Below are 25,773 nucleotides of genomic sequence, written 5' to 3' on the forward strand. Positions count from 1 at the left end.
AGCAGTGTAGTCGGCTACATCACCTTAATAATTAGGACTCGATTTCGATACTTCTCAAGAGCTCAACAAAAAAACACACCAAGTATTATTAAACCACTCGTACGTAAGAATTATATTACTATCCTATTTTCAGTAATAATATCTTTAAATGTCTTTCTGACTTCATCTTTGTTTCCTTTTCAGTTGCAACTGGCTCATTTTTGCCTCCCTGTTCAGGGATGTAAAAAAGACCCGCTGTAGTGTATGCTCATGCATGTTGTAAGAGGTTACTATCATAAGCAGGTACCATGTGGTTAGCATGCTAGACAAAAGACTGAAAGGGAGCAGTCTGCATCCCACTATCATATCAGCCCAGGTCAAATACTATGGTGTATCTTTGGAAGTGGTACTTCACTCCAATTGCTTTGGCACCAATTAGCCTCTTCGTGCTGCTGTCCCAAGCCATGTACATCGGTAGAAGTGCTTAACAAGACCTTAGCAGAAGAAATGTGACTATAAATCAAATATACATTATCAGAGCAAAAGACTTGCATGTTAGTAGCCTGTAACTGCTATAATAAAGTTGTTTGCTCTGCCTTATTTGATAAATCTAATAAAACGTAAAAGTGTTTAAACTGCCTTAAAATACCTTGCTTTGCCAGGGAGGGGGACAACAGCACATCAGCAAATTTCTGGCTACAGAGTGCCGAGCAAATTTATTGTCCCCAGAAAAGTAAATAAAATGAAAATAATGTCCATTCTTTCAAACAAGCCACACTCTTCCAGCCCGGGGGGGCAAAGTCAAGTAACACACCCTGGGGCAAAATGGCTGCCTCCTCTAGTCCATTACCTATATTATTTGCTCCTTGCAACATGTAGTAGGGGTCACTACATGTACAATAATATATATTGGGAGTAAATCAAAACAATTTAAAAAACTAACAGTGAAGTGGGTGACCCTTGGAACTCTCACAATTACAATTACCATATATACTTGTTTGTAAGGGGAGTCCAACTGCAAACAACATATATCCTCGACACCATAGCATAATGTGTCTGCAGACCGGAGTCTATGTTGTTTGTTCTACTTATTACTCCTAACAAACTGCATAGACCCAGATCTGCCGGCACATTATGCCATGGAAGATTTGGGTCTGTGCAACCAGTGCAGTTGGGCTCATAAATGAGTAAATATCATAGTTCGGTTCTGGCCTGGTACTTTATTCTTAATTAACAACTTTACTGCTGGTGATTTTAATGGTATTGCAAATGGGAAATGATGAGGTCAACTACAACCAAAGATTACATTTACAAAAGTTTAAACTGGTACCATGGGGTTTTGTATCAACAGTTTAGGTTTAGCATTAATTATGATCAAATATGCTGCCATATAAAAACTCTTAACAATAAAAAAGTAATTCAAGGTCAGAAACATTATACAGGAAAATGAGAGCAAGATTTTAATGAATAATTGCAATTGTCCTTTATCCTTTTCCTTTAAAACTCCTTCATAAAATTTATTAATGTGTGTTTACCAAACAAGGTTTTTGCACTTTCCTAATTTTCCTTCACATGTTTTCCTGACTGATATTTACTTCTGACTCTAAAAATTAAAAGAGCAATGTTTAAACCCAACAGCAAAGCCCTATTATGTATGGAACAGAAAAACCATATCCTTTAATCTGTAATGTTTTCAATCACTCTGCAGAGCCATTGTGTGTCAATACAAAAGTTGACTTGAATTCCAAGCTAATAAAGAGATTCATTTTAATGCTTTTAAATAAATCAGAATTAGTTTCAAAGTTATTAGATTTCATGGCCTGAAGGTTTCACAGGCTAATTAAAGAATAAAAAAGCTTTCATCCTGTCTTTGTGACAAGAATAAAAAAAAATCTCTTCAAGCCATCTAATACATCAAATGCAAGTGGAATTTCAACTGATTTAAAGTTTAATCATGTTTAAAACACTTCATTCATTCAAGAGACTAATTTGGATGACTCATCTCTGTAACTTTTGACAAAGAGACTGTCACGGGCCTAACATCATGAAAGGCTTGTCATCTTTCAACTCTGATGAATTGCAACTTTGATCCTTATAAATTATGCTCAATCATGAAAAAAGTAACATTTCAATCAAAGATTAAATATATCAAAGCAAAGCATGGTAAAACCTGCACTTTTTTTCAGCAATTAGTTTTGCATGGCATCAAATGTGTGATCTGCATTTTATTTGCTTTTCATATTTGCCTTTTCACTGGTGAAGATAATAATGTCAGACATTCCAGACAAAAATCATTCGGTTATACTCAAATTTTTGGATGCAATGAAACTAAATGGGCAAATCTATCAGAGTTTGCATCTAAAACATATATTGCTGTATTCAAAGAAGTTGGTGGGGGGGATTTGAAACCCAAAAAGTTTGTTTTGAGGTCCCAAGGGGTGTCAATGCACATGACCGAAACAAAGCAACATCATCCAAACTTCACTGTTTGGATTATTAGTGAATAATGTTCAGAACGGAGTTGTTCTTGCTGAACAGAGTATTAGCATTCTCAGAACTGTAACCTATGCAATTTGAGCATGCTAGTCTCTATAGAAAAATGAATATACATCACATTCTGGGCTGACCATTTCACTGCAGAAAGGGGACATAATTTCTCAAATTTAATGAGGGCCTTACAAATATGACAGCAGTAATAATCGCTTTGGTCTAGTACAGGTTTGAACACTTTATCATTACAAATCAACTGTGCAAACATGAGCAGGTGTTAATTCACTGTCTTTTAATCAATCTATTTCATAGCTAAAATAATCCTGATAAGCACAAGTCAATTAGAATTTTCTATTTTTATAAGATTTAGATAACAATTAATAAGCAGAACTTAAACTGAATGTTAAGTTCGACATGCTGAAAATGTTCTTGTTTGTCCTGATGTTACATACAGGTCGTGCTGCTATTTTGATGGATGTTGTATACTCCAGAATGACTTATAATGATTGCAGTATGTGCAAAGAATTGCTCCCCTTTCTTGCTGTGATTCATAAAGTATAGGTTATTGCTTCCTTAATTACAAGAAACGCAATAACAATTGAGCACCATTCCAATGACTGAAATAATTGTGCTTTGTGTTTTATATCTGGAGTAAAATCTTACCTAAAAGAAACACTGCTGCTGTTCACAAACATGCCAATAATTTTCAATACAGGTGGCGTAAACAGTCACATTCAAGGCAGTGATGTGTTAACAAGTTTCGCCCTTAACTCATTAATCCCTGGCGCTGCATTTATGTAACAGGAGGTAGTAGCCTACTGCCGAGTTCTGTAGCGTTAAGGTCATGTACGATACACTAAAGTGGGTGGTATTATAGAAAGGTAGACAGATGTAGCTCTACAATGATACCATATAATCTGGAAGTTCTACTTGCACTACAAAACACAGAAGAAAAAACCTAATTGTTTGGACCCAATTTATTTCCACCCAAAATTTGCCCATGGTCAGCATCCGATTTTGTGTTCGGATTTTAGACTTTTTGGCCTCAGATCCAAGGCAGACCAGTTAGAACTGCACACAGACAGATGGACCTTTGCAAAAAGTAGGACAAGACGGGCATTTGGAATAAAGAATGGTCTTGATAAGAAAAATGATAGGTCTGTTAAGCAAAAAAAAAAAAAAAAAAGAACAGCTTTTACCTTTCTGCTCATGCATGAGCAAAATAGCCAATGAAAAACTATGTTTCTAACACAACTAGGCATTTAAGGTTAATGGGAAATCACTCAGTGGAAGTCGATGTATTAGGATGTATTCAAAAATAGCCCACAAAATGTGTTTCCTACTCACACTTCAGGCGAAAATGACGAAAACCTCCTGAGTTAATGAGTTAAACACATATATCTTTGATTTACCTAAAGCTGCCACCTTAAGTCTCTTTGTAAAAGCCCATGTGGATATAACCATCCATTCTGGACCAGTGGCAATAACAAGATTTTGAAACTGGCCAGTGTGGTGGCCATACTAGATGTCCAATTAGCACTGTTTTCATTTAGGAACAACTAATATGTGTATGTAATGTTTCATGTCAATCCTCCATGTAGTTCAGGAGAGATTATGATGACAAACTTGTGTTAACTCATTGACCCCTGGCACCTCGTTGACACATCAGGAGGCAGTAGCCTACTTACGAGCTCTGTAGTGTCAAGGTCATTTAAGGTACACTAAAGCAAGTGGTATTACAGAAAGGTAGACAAACATAGCTCCACAATGATATCAAATAATCTGGACTTTCAAGTTGCACTACAAAATACACGGAGAAAAACATAATTTTTTGGACCAGATTTATTTCCACAAAAAATTCGCCTATGGTTGGAATCCGATTTTGTGTTGGGATTTTGGACCTTTTGGCCTCAGATCTAACACAGCCAGTCTGAACTACACACAGACAGGTGAACCTTCGCAAAAAAATAGGACAAGATGGGCGTTTGGAATAAAAAGTAGTCTAGAAAATGTGTTTTCTACTTGCATTTCAGGGAAAAATGACACAAACCTACTGGGGTTAATGAGTTAATGGATCAGTGGAAAACAAACAAACAGTGGGTGATAGATGCTCCACACTGATCTATAACTAGTCAAAATAATAAAAGGGGGGGTATGTAAGTTGTAAATATTTTTTTTATTTTGTTACATGTCAAAGTAATGTAATTTTGTTTACTAGGAATTTGATATTTTCCAGAAACTTCAGTTTGACCTGAACATTTTCATAAATACTTAATAATAGAAACACTGTTTCTATTTTTGACTTAGTTCCTAACCTTGATTGGGGGTCATGTAAAAAAATTTTTTTTTTCATTGTTGGTGTGTGAATGGTGGTGGTGAAATTCAGGCTGTACTGTGCTACAAGCCATAGAACTTGTAGATATTTTCTAAATCTTTCTAGAATGTGATCATGTGACCCTCATCCGGAAATCTGTTTTGCGTTTCAAGTTACTGTATAATCTTTGTTTATAGAGATATTTGGTCAGTTGGGGCTTTTTCTTTAAACTGGATTACAAGTGTCTGTTGTGTCAGTTGGAATTACATTTTTTCATTCAAATTATTTGGATTCTGAAGGATAATCCTTTATCCTGGAAATATTTGAGTGCTCATATAAAATTCCTGGACAAAGACATTTACTTAAATTTTATTCAGAATTCAAACACCAGAATATTGTTTTATGTAATTCACAAAGGACAGTACGCATCAGCTCTATACTGACTACAGTGTACACATCAGCTCTATACTGTCTACAGTATATGTCATCGCCTTCCATCTTGGATTTTTCATCAGGACTCAAACTTGAATTTATTAGAACATTTCATTACTAGGACTTCTAAAAATTTAATTCGTGGATTATTCATGGATTATTTTTGGATCTGATTCTTAAAACCGTAAGTTCTTTTATTCTTCTTCAATTTTACAGATTTTTTTCCAGGGAATTAAATTATTTGTTAAATTTTTCAAAGCTTGTTGTTTTCACTCTCTTTTATCTTACTGTTTATTCAAGCCTAAACACATAACACTGGTGTCCACCTTTAAAACTCCCCAGTAAAATGAGACTTTCTTTCCAGTTCAGTTCAAGTACCCAAGGTCAAACTATTCAAATGTTGCTTGGTCTGTCAAGCCACTGGGTAAAATGATACAGTACTTAGGAATCATAAGAGACAGAGAGTACACTAAACCCAACACAAAGATATAGCAATGTACATGAAAAATCCAGTTCATAATAGTATCCTATCAAAAACCCATCTCAATTATTTTTGTTTTATTACAGACATCTAATAAAATCTGGAACCATTCTGGGTGGTTATCTGTGTAGCACAGACAGAGCCTCTCATTAATGAGTTTTGATTTCATATGAAATTTATAAATCATATTATTTATTATAGTTTATGCTTCATAACTCTCACATAAAATGGGAACTTTTGTTAGCTTATTCATGTATGAAATAATGTTTCATGTGTAAATGCAGTTCTCTACAGAAATCTAAACTCAAACTAGAATCCTGTGACTCTTAAACAATACATCACTGTGCTCCTACATTCTGACCTCCATCCCAAAGTTCTCCTTCTGGATCCCAAATGGTGAGGACTGCTCCTGGGGCAAATGTCAGCCAGTTAGAATCATTTCTTTTCATGCCCAATTGGTATGTATATAGTTACCATGTGGGAATCTTGACAGTTTCCAATCTATGACTTGGGGGGGAGAGGACAATTATTTCAAGGTTTCTCTGTGTTGCATCTTCGTCTATATTTGATTGCACATCAGCCATAATGCATCTAATATTGAAAGTCCTTTATGCCAAAAAATGTTATGTCAAATTTGGGCAAATTCTGTTGTGTGGTTTTGTGTGATAATGTTAGTACTGCTTTAGTACTGGTTGGCCATATTTGATGGCAGGTAACATTATTTTTATAAATTGTAAAGGCCTTCAAACAAAGACACTTTTTGTCAAATTTGGTAGAATTCTGTTCATTAATTGTTGAGAACTAGTTGCTACAATATTGCTATTTTCTGCAACAGTGCCACAGCTAATGATGGATCAGCCCTCCTGGCATCAGTATGAAAAGCCCTTGGGCCAGGTGCTTTCTTTCAAATCTCGTTGAATGGATTTGGAGAATAAGCCATTTAAAGCTTTCTCAATTTTGCGTAACGAGACTCATGCTCTCCATGCCTGGATGCTTTCTTTCAAATTTGGTCAAATTCCATGAGTATGGTTTTGTGAAGACATCTTTTTTTTTTCCTTCTTATTTTAGCAAAGGCAACCATATTTCATGGCGGATTGCATCATATGTATAAAACTCAAAGGTATCCACATGATGAAGCTTACTGCCAAGTTTGGATAAATTCTGTTCAGCACTTTTAAAACCATTTTTTAATTACAGCTACTGTACCACATTTGATAGTAGACTGCCATCACTGGAAAAAAAAAAGTCAAGGTTTCGACAGCAGAATGCTTTATGTTAAACTTGATCAAACATTGTCCAACCATTTTTGGAGACAAGTTATTTAAAGGTTTATTAATGGTCAAAAGACAATATGTGAAGGTGGGTCATCTTCATATGTATAAAACTGAATGGTCTGTTTGCCAACGTTTTCCATGCCAAATTTGGTTGAAACTGGCATGCTGGGTTCTGAGAAAAAGTTAAAAATAGCAATTGCTCATAGATGATATATTTCCATGTTTAGAATTGGCAGTCATATATGATTCAAGATCAACATCCTGCATATAAAAATAAAAGGTCTTAAAACCTGGGTGCTGTCAAATTTTCAGCAAAATTATGGTTGTCTTTGTTAATTCATTCAAATTTTTAAAATTCTTTTTATTAATGCCAGTCATTTGATGGCAGACTGGTATCGTCTGCATGAATCTGACATCTCTTCAGACTTTATGCAAATGGTTTTTGAGAAAAAGTTTAAAAAGGCTGACAAACACATAACTCTACTCTACACTCACAGTCAGGTAAGCTAAAGAAAAAAGCATACTTACAGTTTGCGTAGATTTGACAGTCGGATGAAGGTACCCTTCTTGATATGTGTTATGCTGTTCTTGCTGAGGTCTCTGTAAAATAAGTATTATACCATTTAATCAGGAATCCAAAAATACTAATGCCTCATGGTGGACATTATTTCCCAAAACTTAACATAACAGCCCAACATTTGTGAAATTTAAATGCCATTTAGTCTCATTCAAAAGAGATACATGTTATGACCACAAAAAAATTAAAAAATGATATACTTATTACTAAACATGTCAATTTTAGTTGTGTGTGTGTGTGTGTGTGTGTGTGTGTGTGTGTGTGTGTGTGTGTGTGTGTGTGCGCATGCACATGATTTGGATTTTGAATGTAGCTTTAACAATTTTAATATCACTACAATGTCTGCAGCGTGGCAATTTGAAGTTATGTCTAGCACTGGGGCATCATGCCGCAGATACGTAGCATCATGTCCCACTGAATCACTGTATGCTTACACCAGGCCAACCAGTCATAGACCAGCAGTAACCTCTTAATGCTGAGCGCTAGCAAGGCAGCTGTTAGTACAATTTTTATAAGTCTTTGGTATGACTCAGCCGCTGCTCGAACCTGCAACCTCTTGCATCCGAGGCAGACACTCTAACCACTAGCACACCAAAGCAGTCCGATTTAAGTTCTGATTTTGCTACTGCTTTAGTATTACTATAATCCTTCCATGATTAAATGGTTTTCTCTCAAATCATTTTTTTCTTTCAAAACAATATACTATATAATTTCACCTAAAAACAGATTTTGATTCCACTCAAATGGTTTTTAAAAATAGTATTTTTAATTGACAAGAAGTACTCACTACTTTGTAAATATTTAACACAGATGACGAGCATTTCTGGTAAAGGTGGATGGTGGAGTTTCATGGTGCACTAATGGTTCTTCGAGTATAGTAATAAAAGTTGCTGGTTTCATTTTTTTCTCAATATGGCCTAGACTTCACATGCTTTGTATGGAAGGTATTATGTGCTGACAAACCAAAACACAATATTAAAAAATTCTGGTATGATGGACTGATGTACCATTTAAAGTACAGACCCCTAGGCAATCATTTAATTATAGGTTTTTGGGGAAGTCCACGAAATCAGCTTTCACACCTATGTCTTCTGTTTTGTGGCTATTTAGTGTTTAAAAAAGTGTGAAAACATAACGTAATAAACAAGTGCTTTCTGAGACACCATAAATGACTACTGGACCAAGAAATGATGTATAAATTACCAAACTCCTATGAAATATTTTTGTCAGTATCACCTTTACTGGTTGTCTGAGAAAGAAACAATATTTACACTAGACCTAGCAACCTTTGAATTTTACTCTTCTATCATATTTATTTTACAGTTTAATTTGATGAAATGAAATTAGAGAGGTCCTATGCTGATGTCTGGCTGACCAATGTATGTGCCAATTAAAATATTGGATTTGCTTGATATATCCCATATATACAGTCACTTCTGGATCTCTGACATTTGCCTGACATATCCCACATATACAGTCACTTCAGGATCTCTGACATTTGCCTGACATATCCCACATATACAGTCACTTCAGGATCTCTGACATTTGCCTGACATATCCCACATATAAAGTCACTTCAGGATCTCTGACATTTGCCTGACATATCCCACATATAAAGTCACTTCAGGATCTCTGACATTTGCCTGAAATATTCCACATATACAGTCACTTCAGGATCTCTGACATTTGCCTGACATATCCCACATATAAAGTCACTTCAGGATCTCTGACATTTGCCTGACTATCCCATATATACAGTCACTTCAGGATCTCTGACATTTGCCTGAAATATTCCACATACAGTCACTTCAGGATCTCTGACATTTGCCTGAAATATTCCACATATACAGTCACTTCAGGATCTCTGACATTTGCCTGACTATCCCACATATACCGTCACTTTAGGATCTCTGCAATTATCGCTATGTATAAAGTTAAATAAGAAACTGTAGACCCATTTGCTAAGTGGCTGGTCTAGAGTGCTAACCTTTTCCAATCACTGCCATATCACTTCTTTCCATGTGGATTTAAGTCTTGGGCTCAGCCAATGTGGGTACACTTGAAAGCTTGCCAGTAGCTTTCCATCAGCTGACGGTTCTTACTAGAGTTTTTCCAGGTTCTTCCTCCACCAGTTGGACTGGTCACCATGTATAGCCTACTGTGTGCAGAAAAACTGCATTAAACGCAGAACACCATAAGAAATTGACAAGATTCTAGTTACTGAGTATGTATATATATATATATATATATATATATATATATATATATATATATATATATATATATATATATATATCAGAAACTGCTGAGCGACCAACTGTCATTTCCAACCACAATCGTAATGCACAGATAGATTTTATTATATAAATGCTCTATTATGAGCGACCACCTGCTGAACGCAACCAGCAACCGCGATGTCTTGGCAAAATATGCATTTCGACACTGCTATGAATGATTGCATCACAAAGAACAAGGATAAACTCCACCGACCTTTACTGAATCCCCATAAAAATGACTGCTCATACTGTTCTAAATTTTAAAAAATTTATATATTAAATATGCTGATTACTGATGTCTGAATTTTTTTTAAGTGTCTGAATTTTTTTTAACTGTGCCTATAGTGTTAGTGTTTTATAGGTTCCGTCATAAACCAGACTAAAGTAATTATTTCCAAGTCTGGTTCCCTGCTTCATATGCTCCCTGCATTGTTCTCCACTATTTATATAGGAGTGAGCAACGCAGAGAACATAAAAAGCAGGGAACCAGACAAATTATTCCTGCGCTTAGCCAGCTTCCTGGATTTGTCATAGGACCTGGCATCTCTATCAATGGCCGTATTGCGAGAACAGACACCACTGACCTATATGTAAATTCAGTTGTTACAATGACCGCTTCATTAGTAATGATTGTTCTGATCAAAAACAACACAAAAGGAATATTTTTTTCAAAAAAAAGGATTGTTGCTACCGGTGATGATGCTACAGTCCATTAACCAGGCTAATGTACATGTCATGAATTCCCGTTATAGTGCCAAAGTTGATGTAGTGGTCGCATATATTGTTTGTCTACAGAGTTAATCCGTATTGATAGGGGTGAATAAGGTCATTGTCTATTAAACCTGCAAGAGAGAATCATTTGTGGGGATTCGATTGATAATGTTCAAGATTTATGATGTTTGTTGTATTCCGCTCCCCCCCCCAATGTTAAGTGATTACATCCCAATCACAAAGCTGTCGTCTATTCAAGTTGGTGTGACTGGTTACACACTTTGGTTTTAGAGTTAATCCATGTATATCATCTTTGCATGAAGCCATTGACTTTTGTCTCTGAGTAATTGTTTTGTTTCTGGATGAAATAATTGTTTCTTTTTACTTCATTAATTGTTGGATATGCAAAGCACATTATAGATTTTTCATATTTTCCCACAGCCCAGTCAAAACTGTCTTTATGTTCGATATTACAATTGAGCACAAATAATTTTAACACCTAGAACCTTAATAACAATGGACGAACCTCCAACTATAAAGAGACAAATTTTAAGGCTGGAGAAAATAATTCTTATAACTGAAAGAGAAAAAGAGCAGACCACTCGCAAAAAGTGGTTTATACATCGGTAAAACAAATTTAGGTTGTTATAAAGGAAAATGAGTAATTCAGAAATGATTTCATATGCTAAAATATGTGATCTTCCAATGAAAATGTGATTTCATGCTTAATGAAAGAAGTATATCTTTATTGCTATATAATTTTGTTTTTAGATGAATGCATACAATATTTTAGCAAAGAACTATTAATAAAGATTAGAGTACAGGATTATGGTTATTTTTCTTGAAAACTGGTCTTTATGTACAAATCTGCTATGAAAGACCACCTGTCCATCTGTCTTGAGATACTGCTTTTTGTTGGCAGAAGGAGCAGTCTCATAACAGTTTTTAATATATATATATATATATATATATATATATATATATATATATATATATACACACACACACACACACACACATGCCAGAATCCCTTAGCACCAACGAGTTTGTGTCCAAAAGTACTCCTCAAGAAAGGCCACCCGTCTGCAGTGTGGCAGTTTATAGTGATGTCTAGCACTAGGGTATCATGCCGCATACATGTAGCATGATGTCCCAACCAGTCACATTATCCTCACACCAGGCCGACCAGTCCTAACATTAACCTCTTAATGCTGAGCACCAAGCAAGGAAGCTGTTAGTAAAATTTTATACGTCTTCTGTATGACTAGGCCAGGGATTGAACCCACGACCTCCCACATCTGAGGCACATGCTCTAACCACTAGGCCACCTGAACGGTCCATCAAGAATGAAATAATACTTTAGAAGGAAACGTAAAGGTTATTTGACTTGACAACAATGGGGAGACTTTGCTTGCTGAAAGATTTTGTTGGCAATATTTAAAAAAACAAGATCATAAAAGATACGAGAAATATTCTGTAGCAACGGGAAAATGAGCAAATGTAAAGAGAGAATTATTTAAATAATGTTTTTGAATGGTTTTGTAATGCACTTGCAAACAATACCCAACTCACATTCCACGCCTAAGAATAAGAACTATTAATTTATGTTACCTTGAAATAACTGTTTTTAAGACAAGAAGAACATTTTAATAATTAATGCAACCCTTTAAATGAAGATATTAACTGCCTTAAGTTATATGTATCTTTATGCTATATACACATATCTCACAAATATAGTACCCCTCTGGAAAAGCCACCTGTTTTATAAGGCCACTTATATATCTTGCCTAAATTCGACGTGTATTTTAATCCATATTCAAAACAAAAGAAACAATTCACAATATGTTTATTTCTTTAAAAGTTGTAATTTTGGGGTTTATGTTATTGTCAATGTATCTTATACATGTATACACTATTTCTTGTTCCAATATGGTAGCACCGCTACTTCTATCAGCAACAATGAAAGTTAATTTTCTGCAATTCTGACCTTCCTTAACTTTTTATTTCAAGACTTAATAGAACAATGTGGCTTCCTCTGATTCTCTTCTTATAATTAGCACCAAGTTTAATATTGTTATTCTCTTTTACTGCACACAGCATTAGAAAATGGCTTTCCACTGCATGAAAGAGAGCTTCCATTTTTTTGTTTTTCCTGTTACTCTCATTTAGTGTTCAAATGGTCTTTCCTAGGAGTGTTGGCAACTGGAAAATCAAGGATTTTTTTCTCATGCTGGCTAGTATCATATTGTACTGCACAGGCTTTAGGTGGTCCAAAAGTGTCATAAGACTTGCGTGATTGAATCCTGAATTTGTCAGTTTCATTTACAAATACTATGGCTGAATTTCAAACCTGTAACAGTTTGGGATATTGTTGCAAGAACGGCAGAAAGCTTTCCTTCAGAGTCAAGGAATTCAAGGCATGGATAATTATCAAAATGTCACTGAACATTTCTTTGTCTCTTAGCTGTGTCATATTTGACATTTTTTGCTGCCACTGAGTCTGGCTTATGGCTCTTTGGATAAATAGTTACATCACACTCAGTGGCAGTCTTACATTTTATCCTCCATGTTCACTGCATTTTTCTTCCTTCTCATGATATTTGTTACGAAATTAATCTACTAAACTCCACGTTATCCAAATAGAATAATACCACCTCATTTTACAACTACTTTTACTAAAATGATCTTAACATACATTTTGTCTTTTAATTTCAAAACAGACTGCTTTTTAAGTGCAATTTTTTTCACTTTAAAATGCAGTATCGCACATTGAAGTATAACCACAATAATAAATTTTTCAAAATTAAAAATCAGTACAGTCATTTAATCAGTAATTAGTTGTTGTATTTGACATTTTTTGCTGCCACAGGGTTTTAATGAAGAGAGTTTCCATTTTATGTTTTTTGTTTCACTTTCATTTAGTTTTAAAATGGTCTTTCCTAGGTGTGTTGGCAACTGAAGAAATCAAGAATTTTTTTCTCATGCCGGCTTGTGTGGTATTGTACAGAGTCTCGAAAAAATGTTTCATTGCATTGACATGGACTGAAATCAAAGGGTGATCTGCTCACAAGTATCTGTGTTGAGTCAACACAATAAAACAAGGTCGTTGAAAGCACTGCTAATTAATCATACCGGATTTGTTTTATTTGAAGTGCTCTGATTGGCTGATAATTTGGTCCCTAAGTCCAATATGCAGTCAAGCAGCAATAGAACTTGAGCCTGTGTGACATTTATCAATGACAACTACTGTAGTATCACAGGAAGTGAATGACTACAGGTAGATTCAAACATTCACCGTGCTTACTGAGGGATGAATGGCTCATCAAGGTAGATTAAGTGATTGAAGTATGAAGATTAGCGCTTGCCCCACTAGCTTTAAAACAGGAAATAACGCACTTGTCCCTAATTATTGCCTCAGAAAATTTTACATGTCCGACTATGAAACTGTATAGTCTGAGCATTATGCTTTGGGATTTATCAGCCCTGTATTTTGATTAGGTAAATTTTACACACATTTCTGTGATGTTATCAACACTGTCAGTTCTCCACTTTGGAGGTGCATTGTCCCTCCTGATAAGATCACAATAAATAAAACATTTGACAACCATTTTTTACACCAATTTAATGTGCAAAGTCACCAAGAATCAATGGTGGTAAAGTTTCAAGTGGGCTTTATAGGCCGCTTTCCTTCGTCTCGACAAGCTAGGATCAAGACATGTACTTAATAATGTATATCAAGTGGTAACCTCAGTGCTCTTTTTTTCATTAATTCCTGCAACGTTTTAAAGATTCTGCCAAATAAAAGACTTTTAAGCCATCTCATTGCTACATACAATATATGGCTGTAAAAGCTGGGGTACGAGTGGAGAAATAAGAACAAGAAAAGCAATTGGATCATGCTGTCCTGATGATTCCAATTTAATTCAAAGACTTTGTTTTAATTTCAATGGAGTAGGAGAAAGAAGGATGCAAGAAAGGACAAATGGAATGTCAATTCCATTTATTAATGTTGGCTACCTAGTTAAATATTACTATACTCGAAGCAACATTTTATTTCAATAAATATTTGATAAGATACAATATATTACATCTCATGATAATAGATAAACACAAGTACCTCTTATTAAGGACAACTGCTCTACTGTCTAACATGAATTTCAAGGAATTCAAGATAAAATCACTTCTTTAACTGTCAAGTCATAAAAAAGTTAAACCATCTCTGCTATTCTTGAGGAATAAGATCTTAAAGTAGCTGCTGTGATGGCCATAATGGACATATGATCAGCACCATTTTTATTTAGGTCAAACCAGACATCATTAGAAGACTTATGGTGCAAACAGCACACCAAAATGACCATCCATCAGAAGACGTAGCGATCACAAAATTTTCAAGATGGCAGCTAGATACCACAAGTCTTTTTGTTAAAAAAGCTATGTGGATATGACATTCAATTCTCGAGGAGTAGCAGTAACAGGATTGTCAACATAGCTAACATGAGGGGCCATACTGGATGTCAACATAGCTAACATTAGGGACCATACTGGATGTCAACATAGCCAATATGAGGGGCCATACTGGATGTCAATTTCATTCAGGACCAACAAAATCCCACAAATCTTCTAGTGAATATACAAGTCAACGATACAATTTTCCATTTAGGAGTAACAAGATTTCCAATATGACTGCCATGGTGGCCATATCTGAGGGCAGATTTAGAAATTTTAATAAATCTTCTGGCGAAAACCCCACACTAAGACTTTCTATACAAGGTAAGTAGAAATAACAAGATTTTCAATATGGCTTCCTTGTCTGCCACATACGTCAGCTTGGCACCATGTTCATTTAGGACCAACTAGATATCATAAAAAGTCTTCAGGTGAAAACCTCATGTCGATATGACTTTCTATTCAGGAGAGTAGCAAGAACATTTTCAAGCTGGCTTATGCGTTGGCCATATTAGATGTAAAGTTTTGCACAGCTGTTTTCTGTCAAAGCAAGGTAATTCATCATAATTTTATTCCTTGATGAAAATGATGAAACTGTGTGTCTTTTTAATGCATATCCCTCAAATATATGAGAATCCCTCAAGGAGACTGATGCTCCACTGTCCAAAACAAATTTAAGGATATCTTCTTTTTAACTGATGAGTGTTGAAACCATTCCATATTCTTGAGCAACGAGATTTTCAAGTAAGACACTATGGCAGTGATATCCAATGTAAGATCAGCAACATTTTCATTTAGTCCAAACAAAGCAATATTCAACGACTTTGGCACACAAAAAACATGGTGATATGATCATCCATTAAATAAAATTAGTGACAGAATGTTCAGTGTGATGGCCATATCTGAATTCAGTACAACACTATTCTTATTCAGGACCATCAAGATATCATAAGTAATCTCCTGGTGAAAGCCCCAAGTTGATTGGACTTTCCAGTTAGGAATAGAAATAACAAGATGGTGACCATGATGGCAGCATGTAATGGATTGTCAGATTTGCATTTTTTTCCCTCATATAACACCAAGAAGGTATCATATGCACTCTTCTGATGAAAACCAAATACTGATCTGACTTCCCATGGAGGAAATGATTTCAAGATGGCCAATGCTGAAAGATGCTGCCAGAACTGTATCTAAGGTGGGGGGGGGGGGGCTACCCCTTGTTTAAAAAAAGAAGAGATTAGAACAAATAGAAGGTGAAGGACAAAATGGGCACAGTTCAATATTAACCTAGAATCCATTTCTCTTTCTTCCTACTCCACTCTGTTAGAGACTTATTAAAATCAAAATCATTGAAAGATGTTGCCTTTAGTTGTAGAAGCATTAATCTATTGATTGTTTCTGAGATAAAATTAATCTAAGCCTTATCTTAGTTTGAATATTGTTCTGTGTTGAGAACCAAGATTTTATAAAAATTGTACACTGCTTAGAGTACATTTTTATATACATGATTTGAAACTAATTTGTGATAGTTCTCATGCATTATTGGTCTCCAAATGCATGAATCTGTACAAATTGTGTGAATCTGTACAAATTGTGTGAATCTGAACAAATTTTGCGTTATTCACACAATCGAATATCATGGCAACTATGGTGACTATATTGGATACCAGACTGGCATAAATTCTGGGTATCAGATTCACACACATTCTAGACCGATGAGACACTATACTAAGTCTTCTGAAGAAAACCAAATTTTGACATGATGATTGATTTACAGTTTGAGAATAATAAAAAATTTCAAAATGGTCACTGCAGTGACCATATTGGCTGTCCTAATGAAATCATCTTCCTTTAGTACTAACATAATATCATAAGAAGTCTTCTTTTGAAAACTGAATGTCAATACGACTTTCTGTTCAGGAGGTATAGCGATAACATGATTTTCAATATGGCTGTCATGGTGGCCATACTGGACATCGGATCAGTACCAGTTTCATTTGGGACCAATTAGATCTCATAAGAAGTCTTTAATAAGAACCCAACATTGACATGTATCCTTGCAGGAGGAGCAGCAACCAACAAAATTTTCAAGATTGCTGCAGGGGCCCCCATAGTGGCCGAGTGGTTTAAAAGCACTCTCCGTTACAGATCACTGCCATCTCACCTCTGTCTGCATGGGTTCGAGTCTAGGATTTGACCAATGTGGGTATGTGAGAAAGCTTGCCAGTAGCTTTTCATGGGTCAGTGGTTCTTCCCAGGGTTTTCCCGGGTTCTTCCTCCACCATTAATACTGGCCGCCATGCATAGCCCATCGTGTGCTGAAAAATGGCATTAAACCTCACAACAACAAGATTGCTGCTGTGTCAGAATAGAGAATTCAGCTTAGGATAAATCATAAGATTGACAAAATTACGGCAGGAGTTTCAGCTTCAAAAGAGGTAGGGTTTTCTTTCAGAATAATGAATTTTTCAATGCAGCGTATGTCTTTGACTTTCTTATTCAAATAAGGACCCAAAGTTGTGGTAAATTGTAATTTTGACGACTTGTATGAGAATTTTTGTGTTATTTCGGAGTCTGGAAACAGTACTTGGACTAGATCTGCTATTTACTATAAACGGGAGACTGTGTTCAACTATAAAGTTGACGTATATCTTTATCCATATTTGATGGTGATTCAACAAACATGCTGCATGATGTGTAATTTCATTCTTGTCACTGCAGATTTTAAAATTAGTCTTACAGGAAAGGCAGAATTCATATTCGTGTCCTTTGAACTTCATCCCAACAAATGAAATCCCTGTTTCCATCCATCTCTGACTTCTGCGTGATATTTTCATTACTCAAATTCTGCCATTTTAGCACAGGGAGATAATGCAGACATCTTCTCAGCAAACTTTAAACATGAACCCGTTTTATGACTACAGAGTTTTATTGTAATCCAACCATAATCGATTGATCTCTTTAATCCTTTTGAAATTATTTCTGACCACACATACCATAATCCATGTCAGCAAACTTAAAACAATGAAGCCAACTGACCATGCCAACCGAATCAAATGCAAGAATACATGTAGTTCAATTGTTTTGTGCTGCATGAAATTAGCAACTTATCGCCTTGCCCCGTTTTATTAATAGTATTACCAAAAATCATACTATATTGGAAACAAAGTGTGAAAAACATGGAAAAATAAACTTTTTCAATAATAACTTTGCATAAATACAATATTTTGTGAGTGGCAGAATGTATGAGAGATGCCCCTCATCTCATGATGAGAGACAACAGGTCATCCTACAAGCTCTTCTGGTATATGACCAGCAGAAACAAAATATTGAATGTTTTGTTTAAATCAAACATTGGCTGCATCCCATCTCCAACTTCAGTACAGCTGGTTTCTGTGTTAAGCGTTGCAGTTAAGCCACCATTTTTCTTCTAAGTGTTCATAAAATGCCAAATGAATGTGATGTATCTAACAGATGAGGATAATTCATCATCTACAGCCCTGGTTTTATGTCTTGCTAAATTCCCATATCCTGGAAAACTCATTATCTTGATTTTCTAGCAAAACTGTTGCATGCTCCTCCTTAAACAATCTGCAGATAAAAGAGAACTGTTCAATAGGTCTTAAAAAGACCTTCGGTTTGCCATGGCCAACAAAAATAAGGAACGGGCTTTTTAATTGATGACACAGGATTTACATGTAGTTCCCAACTCCCACAGATGCATAAATAATAGTCCAAGGCTCGCCACTCTTTCAAATGTGCTATATAATAGTATTAGAGCTCTTGATGGTACACTCGGTGCTAAAATCCTAAGAAAAACCAGAGAAAGCATTCTTCAGCTTCTTTTGCAGTGTGAAGTACTTTTTCGGACATCCCATAACAATTCCCCCAAAATAAACTTGCTCTTAATGATAAATCCCAATTCCTGCATTTTATGCTCCCAGCATATTCCATTGATAAGACACAGTTGTGTCCATCTGTTCACCATTTCCCATCCTAACTGTGTCCATCCATAACAAATTTTGTTCACACATGATAACATCTGAACAATTCCATTGTTTAAACCAGATTTTTGTAAGAGGCTTTATATATTAAGAAAACCCAGGCCTAGTTTAATTCTGAGTACTATCTGACAACATTTTATATCAAGTTATGGTCCTTGTTTCACTTAGATTCACCAGTGGTTATCAAATCACCCAATGCTTTATTTGTGTTTTATCCACAGATGCATCAGTGTCACACAGACACATTTGGTACCAAACTGTATGAAATTTTGTGATATGTAGCCATTGATATGCCCACCCATTTAACACATGATAGACCATAAATTGTAGATTATATATTTGGTGGAGGAAGAGCCAGAAGAACCTGTAATATCCTAATTGTTCCATAGCAATAATCCAAAATGGAAAGCCTGAAGAATCATATGAAAAGGCATAATCACCATCTGGAAGCATTTTTATTTGAAATTCTTAAAGAGTTTGTGTGTGTGTGTGTGTGTGTGTGTGTGTGATTTGGATTTTTAACTTAGCATTAAGAATTTTCCAGTCATGTCGATAGATGTCTGCAGTGTGGCAGTTTATAGTGATGTCTAATACTGGGGAATCATGCTGAAGACATGCAGCATATGTCCCATCCAGTCACATTATCCTGACACCAGGCCGACCAGTCCTAACACTAACCTCTTAATGCTGAGTGCCAAGCGAGGCAGCCGCATGCACCATTTTTGTATGTCTTTGGTATGACTCGGCCGGGATTCAATCCCACAAACTCCCACATCCAAGGTGGGTAGTCTAACCACTTAGAATACCAGAGCTGTCAAAATTCTTAATGAAAAATGGAAAATTAACTGAAAACTTTGCCAGGTATGTAATGCAGAGATGAAGTTCATGTCCTAGAGGTGAGATGACACTGTCCAGATCATTCTATTGTACATTACAATCAGCCAATACCAGTGGGCATTTTTCTGTCTGAATATACCATATATACCTGCCTATGAGTCCAGCTGCAAACTGCACATAATGTGCTGGCATGTCTGTGCAATTTGTTAGGAACAAACAAAAGAAGGCCATGATATGTAGGCATATTATGCTATCACAGATCTGGATCTATGTTGTTTGCAGTTTGACTTGACTGATAGGCAAGTACAATCTTAAATCTGAGTATTTTTTCCAAGATAATTACTACTATAAGCGATGATATCCATATTAGAATAATTCTATTCTGTGAATGATCTGTTTGTACTAGAATTTCAACACAAAATGCAGGCTAATTCAGAGAGTAATTTTTTACGGCTGAGATGTCCCCATTGGTGGCAAAATCAAGAACATGCCATAGCAAGTACTCTGCAAACAGAACATCTTTTGTAGCATGAATGAAATCTGTCATCATCACATTCCTCATACACAATAACATACAAAACAAGAGACCCTCTTATGGTACTGATGCTCTAATAGCTGATCAGAATTTCAAGGAATTTTAATAAGATTTTCAAAATGACAAATACGGCAGCCATATTGGACATCAGTATGGCACCATTCTCATTTAGGACCAACAAATATATATATATATATATATATATATATATATATATATATATATATATATATATATATATATATATATATATATATATAACAAGTCTTCTGGCAAAGATCCCATGTTAATATGACTTTCAGTCCATAATTAACAATAACATGATTTAAAATACAACCACTGTGGCAGCCAAACTGGTTGTCCTGAGTGTTACCATTTTCATTAAAGACCAACAAGGCTATGGGATGTTGGTATGTATTAAGTTTCATGGCAATCATCCAAGTAGTTCAGGAGGAATAGTGATAACAAAACTTGTCTTAGTTAATGATGGATGATCAACAGATGGCAGACTATCTCCATAAGTTCTGGTCTTTGACCAGTACAGCTAACAATAGGGTACAGTATAGTCCTGCCAAACCTTGCTTACTCAAGTTGTTACTTTGCAGCCTGACCAAAATTTAGTTAGGGGGTTAACTAATTTTAGTTAGATGTAACTACTGGATAGCTTTTACTAAGACATGCCCCACTTGTGCACGTCCATACACAGAACAGTCATCTTTTTCACTGAAAACAATTACACCAGGACATCAAAGCAGTGTGGGTGGATGGCATTCAGCAATAGCAATGGGTAAGTATTGCACAATTCAATTAGTTTTACCACTCACCCACTCACCCAAAAAACTACATTGTAATGGTAGCAATAACTTACCCATCACAACTAGGTAGCTGAATGTGTCAGGTAGTTATGCTGAGTAAAACTGATAAAAGAAACAGAAAATATGGAATATATAGTCACCATTAGAGGGACAGATCCACAGGTCTATGCAACTTAACACATCTCATGAGATTAGCAAGGTGCAAATCTGAATCAACAGCCAAGTCCCAAGATAAAGAAGTTAAGTATATTGGATCTGGCAGCTATAAGCCACTGATAGTTGACAATGAACCTCTTCTGTTCTTGAAAGGAAACAAAAGAAAATCAGCAACCAAAGTTACAAAGGGAAAGCTTGGATTATTAGTAATTTAGTTCAATGGTCAAAAAACATTTTGTGATTCAGTGAATAACTGAAATAAATAAATGAAACACTCTCAACGTAACACCAATTCCATTAAGAATAACGTTAAGGTATTGAATGAGTAATTCTGAAGTAAACATTTTTATATAAGCTAAGATACAATAACAGAACCAGGATGAGGGTCATTTTCCTATCAATTTCATAAATAACTTGCTTCAAGAACATTCTTAATTTTTAAATAAAGCTTTACCTTGAACTAAACATCTGTAAACTAGTTTACCTCCAAATAATAATCTTAATATATAATCCAGAATCATAGTCAAGAATTAGCTATGCAATATGCAATATAAAAACAAAACAACAAGATGTGAGTAGTCAGGTAGGCTCTAAACTTAATTACTGATGAAGGTCAATCTCACAATACAGATATGCATAATATATAATCATGGATAAAATCCAACACAAAATACAAATTAAATTATCATTAACTCTATTAAGCTGGGGTAAGGCCCATTATGCATTAGAACTTAACACACAAGACTTACCCATAACCAACTATATGTTGAAAATTTGAGGGGTGTAACATAAACCGAAAAGGTTGGGATAAAATGTTGAAACCTGAGGTCCTTCACAAACTAATTTCTAAACAAAGGCAGTAAATAATGGCAAATAAAATAAAGACAAAGTCCAGGGATAAAATGTAACACTGTACTGAATATTGTTAAGGGGAATGCTAGGTGGTTTTAAACTCGAAATAGAAAACTTTTCTCAAGTCACATCATGTGTGACACGTCCATAAACATGGCATCCTTTGAAAAAGATTTTCTGCACATGGGCATGTGAGGTGTACAAGTGGGTGGGGAATCACCAACAATTCTCCACTAAGTGGAAGGATGTACAGTAGTCACGTTAAACGGCAAAGGTTCTGATAAAAAAAAACAAGCTATATTATAGCAACAAGTAACTGGTGCTATGAAATAGCTGATATTAGCTGTCATTTTTTTATGTGTATTTCTTTCCCTCAAATACTGTGACGTGATGACTAGTACTTATAGGTTACTGCTCTTGTATGGGAAAATATGAGTTTTTCTGAGCAATACTTCCTTATGTTAGAGGAGAGTACAATATTACTCAGACAAAAATAAGTTCATATTTTGCCATATAAATGTAGTAACTTACTATATAATCCTTTTGCTTTTCAACCTAAGGCTGAATAATAAAAAGAACACACTACAAGAATCAAAGTAACTGAATTTATGCTGGATTCCAAAGTAAATACATAATCGTAGGTTCAACAATACACCGTAACAGTATTAATGAGCACATAGCACTGCCCTGCGACCTTCGAACATGTTCTGTATGCTCAGTAATTCATTTAAAAAACAGATCTTGTTTTATTCAACTTAATACTGTAAGTCTGAGTTGTATTGTGACTGACTGTGCCTTGAAACAGCTTCACCAGTTTCCATATTTTTATACCTTCTCACTTGCATGCTCTTTGTTGGAGGGACCCCAGCTATTTTACATGATCTGTATGACTTAATCGCTACCATAAATACAAACATGTCTTAAATAAAAGTAAAAGGGGGAAAATTGCAAAGCAGCTGCAGTGTGAAATAAGACTCCTTCATCATCTTGGGTTATTGTTCTGAGGCTCTAGGTTTTCTACCAAAATCCTCCTTCTTCAATTGAAATTTGTATTCTTCAAAATTTAGTCTCCTGAATGACTCATAGAATGGGATGTTTCTCAAGGAGACATAACAGTAATTGGCCGTACTATGCCTTTCTATGCTATTTTATTGACTCTTGAGAGCATGGTTCATAGTCTGAACTTTTCATGTCTCATGTTTGTTGTGGACATTGCAGATATCACATTTACATTTTTGCTTATTTGAATGTCTATTTTGCAAATCAAGGAACTCATCCATAATTTATTGCCTCTACTTTCAAATGGACCAAAGAGCATGTTTAGTTCATCCACAGATAAATCGAAGAAATCCAAAGCTCAGGTGCCTGCTACTTGAAAATATACTGTTTACAATCAAAAGTAGTTCTAACACCTCATACTAACTTTAGACACACATGTTGTGCAGCATGAAGCCGTGCAGTATGGAAAAACACTGCACAATTCTAAAAATGTAAAGTTAACAGAAAAATAAGCATATAATTAGTCTTTTTATTACTCATGTATTGCTCAAAAAAGAACTCAATTCCATAATTTCAAGGAAAAGTGCTGGTATTAGCTTATTATCAACAATGATGCCCAAGTTAAGAAGATACAAATTAAACAGGAGCCAAATCTCATGTAGTTAAGGCTCACCCATATCCTAGAATGTTTCCCAATCTTTGTTTTATTTCAAGATATTTACACGAAATCAATGTTACATAAAGTTTAACTTTCCATTTATACTTCAATATTGTCTTGCTCTTGTTGCATGTTTGTCTGATATACATGTATCACAATTCACTTTCCTGTACTGCAAATATATCACAATATGAAAGTTATAGTGATAAGAAACAGCAAGGAAATACATGTATATATAGGTGATTGCTTCAACGTAATATCTATATACCGGTACTATGAATCACTTTAAATTCATGGGTCTCAAATTTTCTGATTTTGCCAAAAAAATATCTTATGGAAATTTAATTTTTTTATTTGTCATCTTAAGAAAAGAAAAAACGAAAAAAAACACCAAACTATTGTGCAGCAATGTATGCCTCACCCTCAATAACCTACTTACAACTGGGTCCAAAAACTTAGACCCCACTGTAAATGTGAGCATGAGTTAGCAAGGACCTCTGAAAAATGAAGTATGTGCCATCCCAGCTAAACACAGAAAAGACTGGAAGGAAGGGACAGTGCTGCTGTTTAATGGCTGAATATTTGTTTTATAAATGTGTTGTGAATATCTGTCATTAAGCAAATTTTGTAAAGAAATTGTTGCCTTTTGGTATAATTGGTCTTTATTTTCAAGATGAGCAATCTCTGAAAGGTTGTGAAAAATATAACTCAACATATCACATACATGTGTGCCTCATTGTGTACATGCAAAAACGTGCATTACATCACTACTTTTTACACAACAAGATTCCATCTGTTAAAAAAGTTGCTGTTGCTGTAGGGTTTAACGCCATTTTTCAGCACATGATAGGCTATACATGGCAGCCAGTATTAATGGTGGAGGAAGAACCCAGGAAAATCTCCGGAAAGAACCACCGACCCACGAGAAGCCACTGGCAAGCTTTCTCACATACCCACTGTTAAAAAGTAGCGACAGCTGTAACACGCAAAAACTGTAAACATGGAATAAAATTGTTTTATTAGTAAAATAGTGATGAAATTATTTCATTTCAATTAATAGCAAAACTCCTGCTCATCTTTGAGCAAATCTTGGGGTGCCAATTCAGTTGACAGCTGGACTCAACTTACGAATGAGCAGATACAGTAAAAATTGCATGCAGTTTTTTAAACAAATATTTTCTTGATTTGGTGATATATGGTAAGACTTAATTTTGGTGTGAATTTTAGCCCCCAATGGCCTACTTAATTTTAGCCCCAATGAGACCAACTTTACTCAATTCCGACCAATAAAATTCATGCAAATCATATACCATATATATTCACTTATCAGTTGAGTCCAACTGCAAACCACGCAGAATGTCACATAATGCACCAGCAGATCTAGGTCTGTGCAGTTAGTTAGGAGTAATCAATAGAACAAACATAGACCCTGATCTGCAAGAAGATTATGCTATGGCAGATCAGGATTTTTTTATTTCATTTTTGCAATTTGACTTGTAAGCGAGTATAAATTGGTAGGTGCATAACCAGAAATAAAATTTGTTAAGGAAAATAAAATAAAATATAAAATCTTACATTTGTGCTTGTGCCAACCATCCACCACCACCATCACCATCTAATTTTACTCTTTCAGTCACCAAAATTCAATTCTCAATAATGTTTAAGTTCCATCCGACTCATGGGAAAAATTCTTCAGGAACAAAGAAAAGAAGTATTGGATTTAATCTAATCCTATTTCAATTATACCATTGAATGTATTGAACAAATTGTCCTTCCACTGACTTCTTGCCTGCATTTGGACAGGATGTTATGTGACAATGCATCATGTTGAGCTGACAGCCAGCATGTTATACACTTGCTAAAATCCTACTGCTAAAAGTGCTAACAATAGTATACCATATATACTTGCCTATAAGGAGTCCAACTGCAAACAACAT

General features: G+C 35.3%; 1 protein-coding gene across 1 annotated transcript in view; it reads right to left on the reverse strand.

The window, feature by feature from the left end:
• The window catches only part of LOC149772693 (adhesion G protein-coupled receptor A3-like), a gene marked incomplete at its 3' end in the record, with an annotated part of 172,259 nt that overhangs the window by 128,012 nt on the left and 18,474 nt on the right, over positions 1-25,773 (reverse strand). Inside the window, exon 2 of the mRNA XM_089947480.1 lies at positions 7,499-7,570. Coding sequence (XP_089803606.1) covers positions 7,499-7,570 — 72 coding nt within the window. The remainder of the gene's footprint in view (positions 1-7,498; positions 7,571-25,773) is intronic.

The sequence above is a fragment of the Sinohyriopsis cumingii genome, unplaced genomic scaffold (assembly GCF_028554795.1).
Source record: "Sinohyriopsis cumingii isolate HCF-2022 unplaced genomic scaffold, ASM2855479v2 utg001246l, whole genome shotgun sequence".
Taxonomy (NCBI): Eukaryota; Metazoa; Mollusca; class Bivalvia; order Unionida; family Unionidae; genus Sinohyriopsis; species Sinohyriopsis cumingii.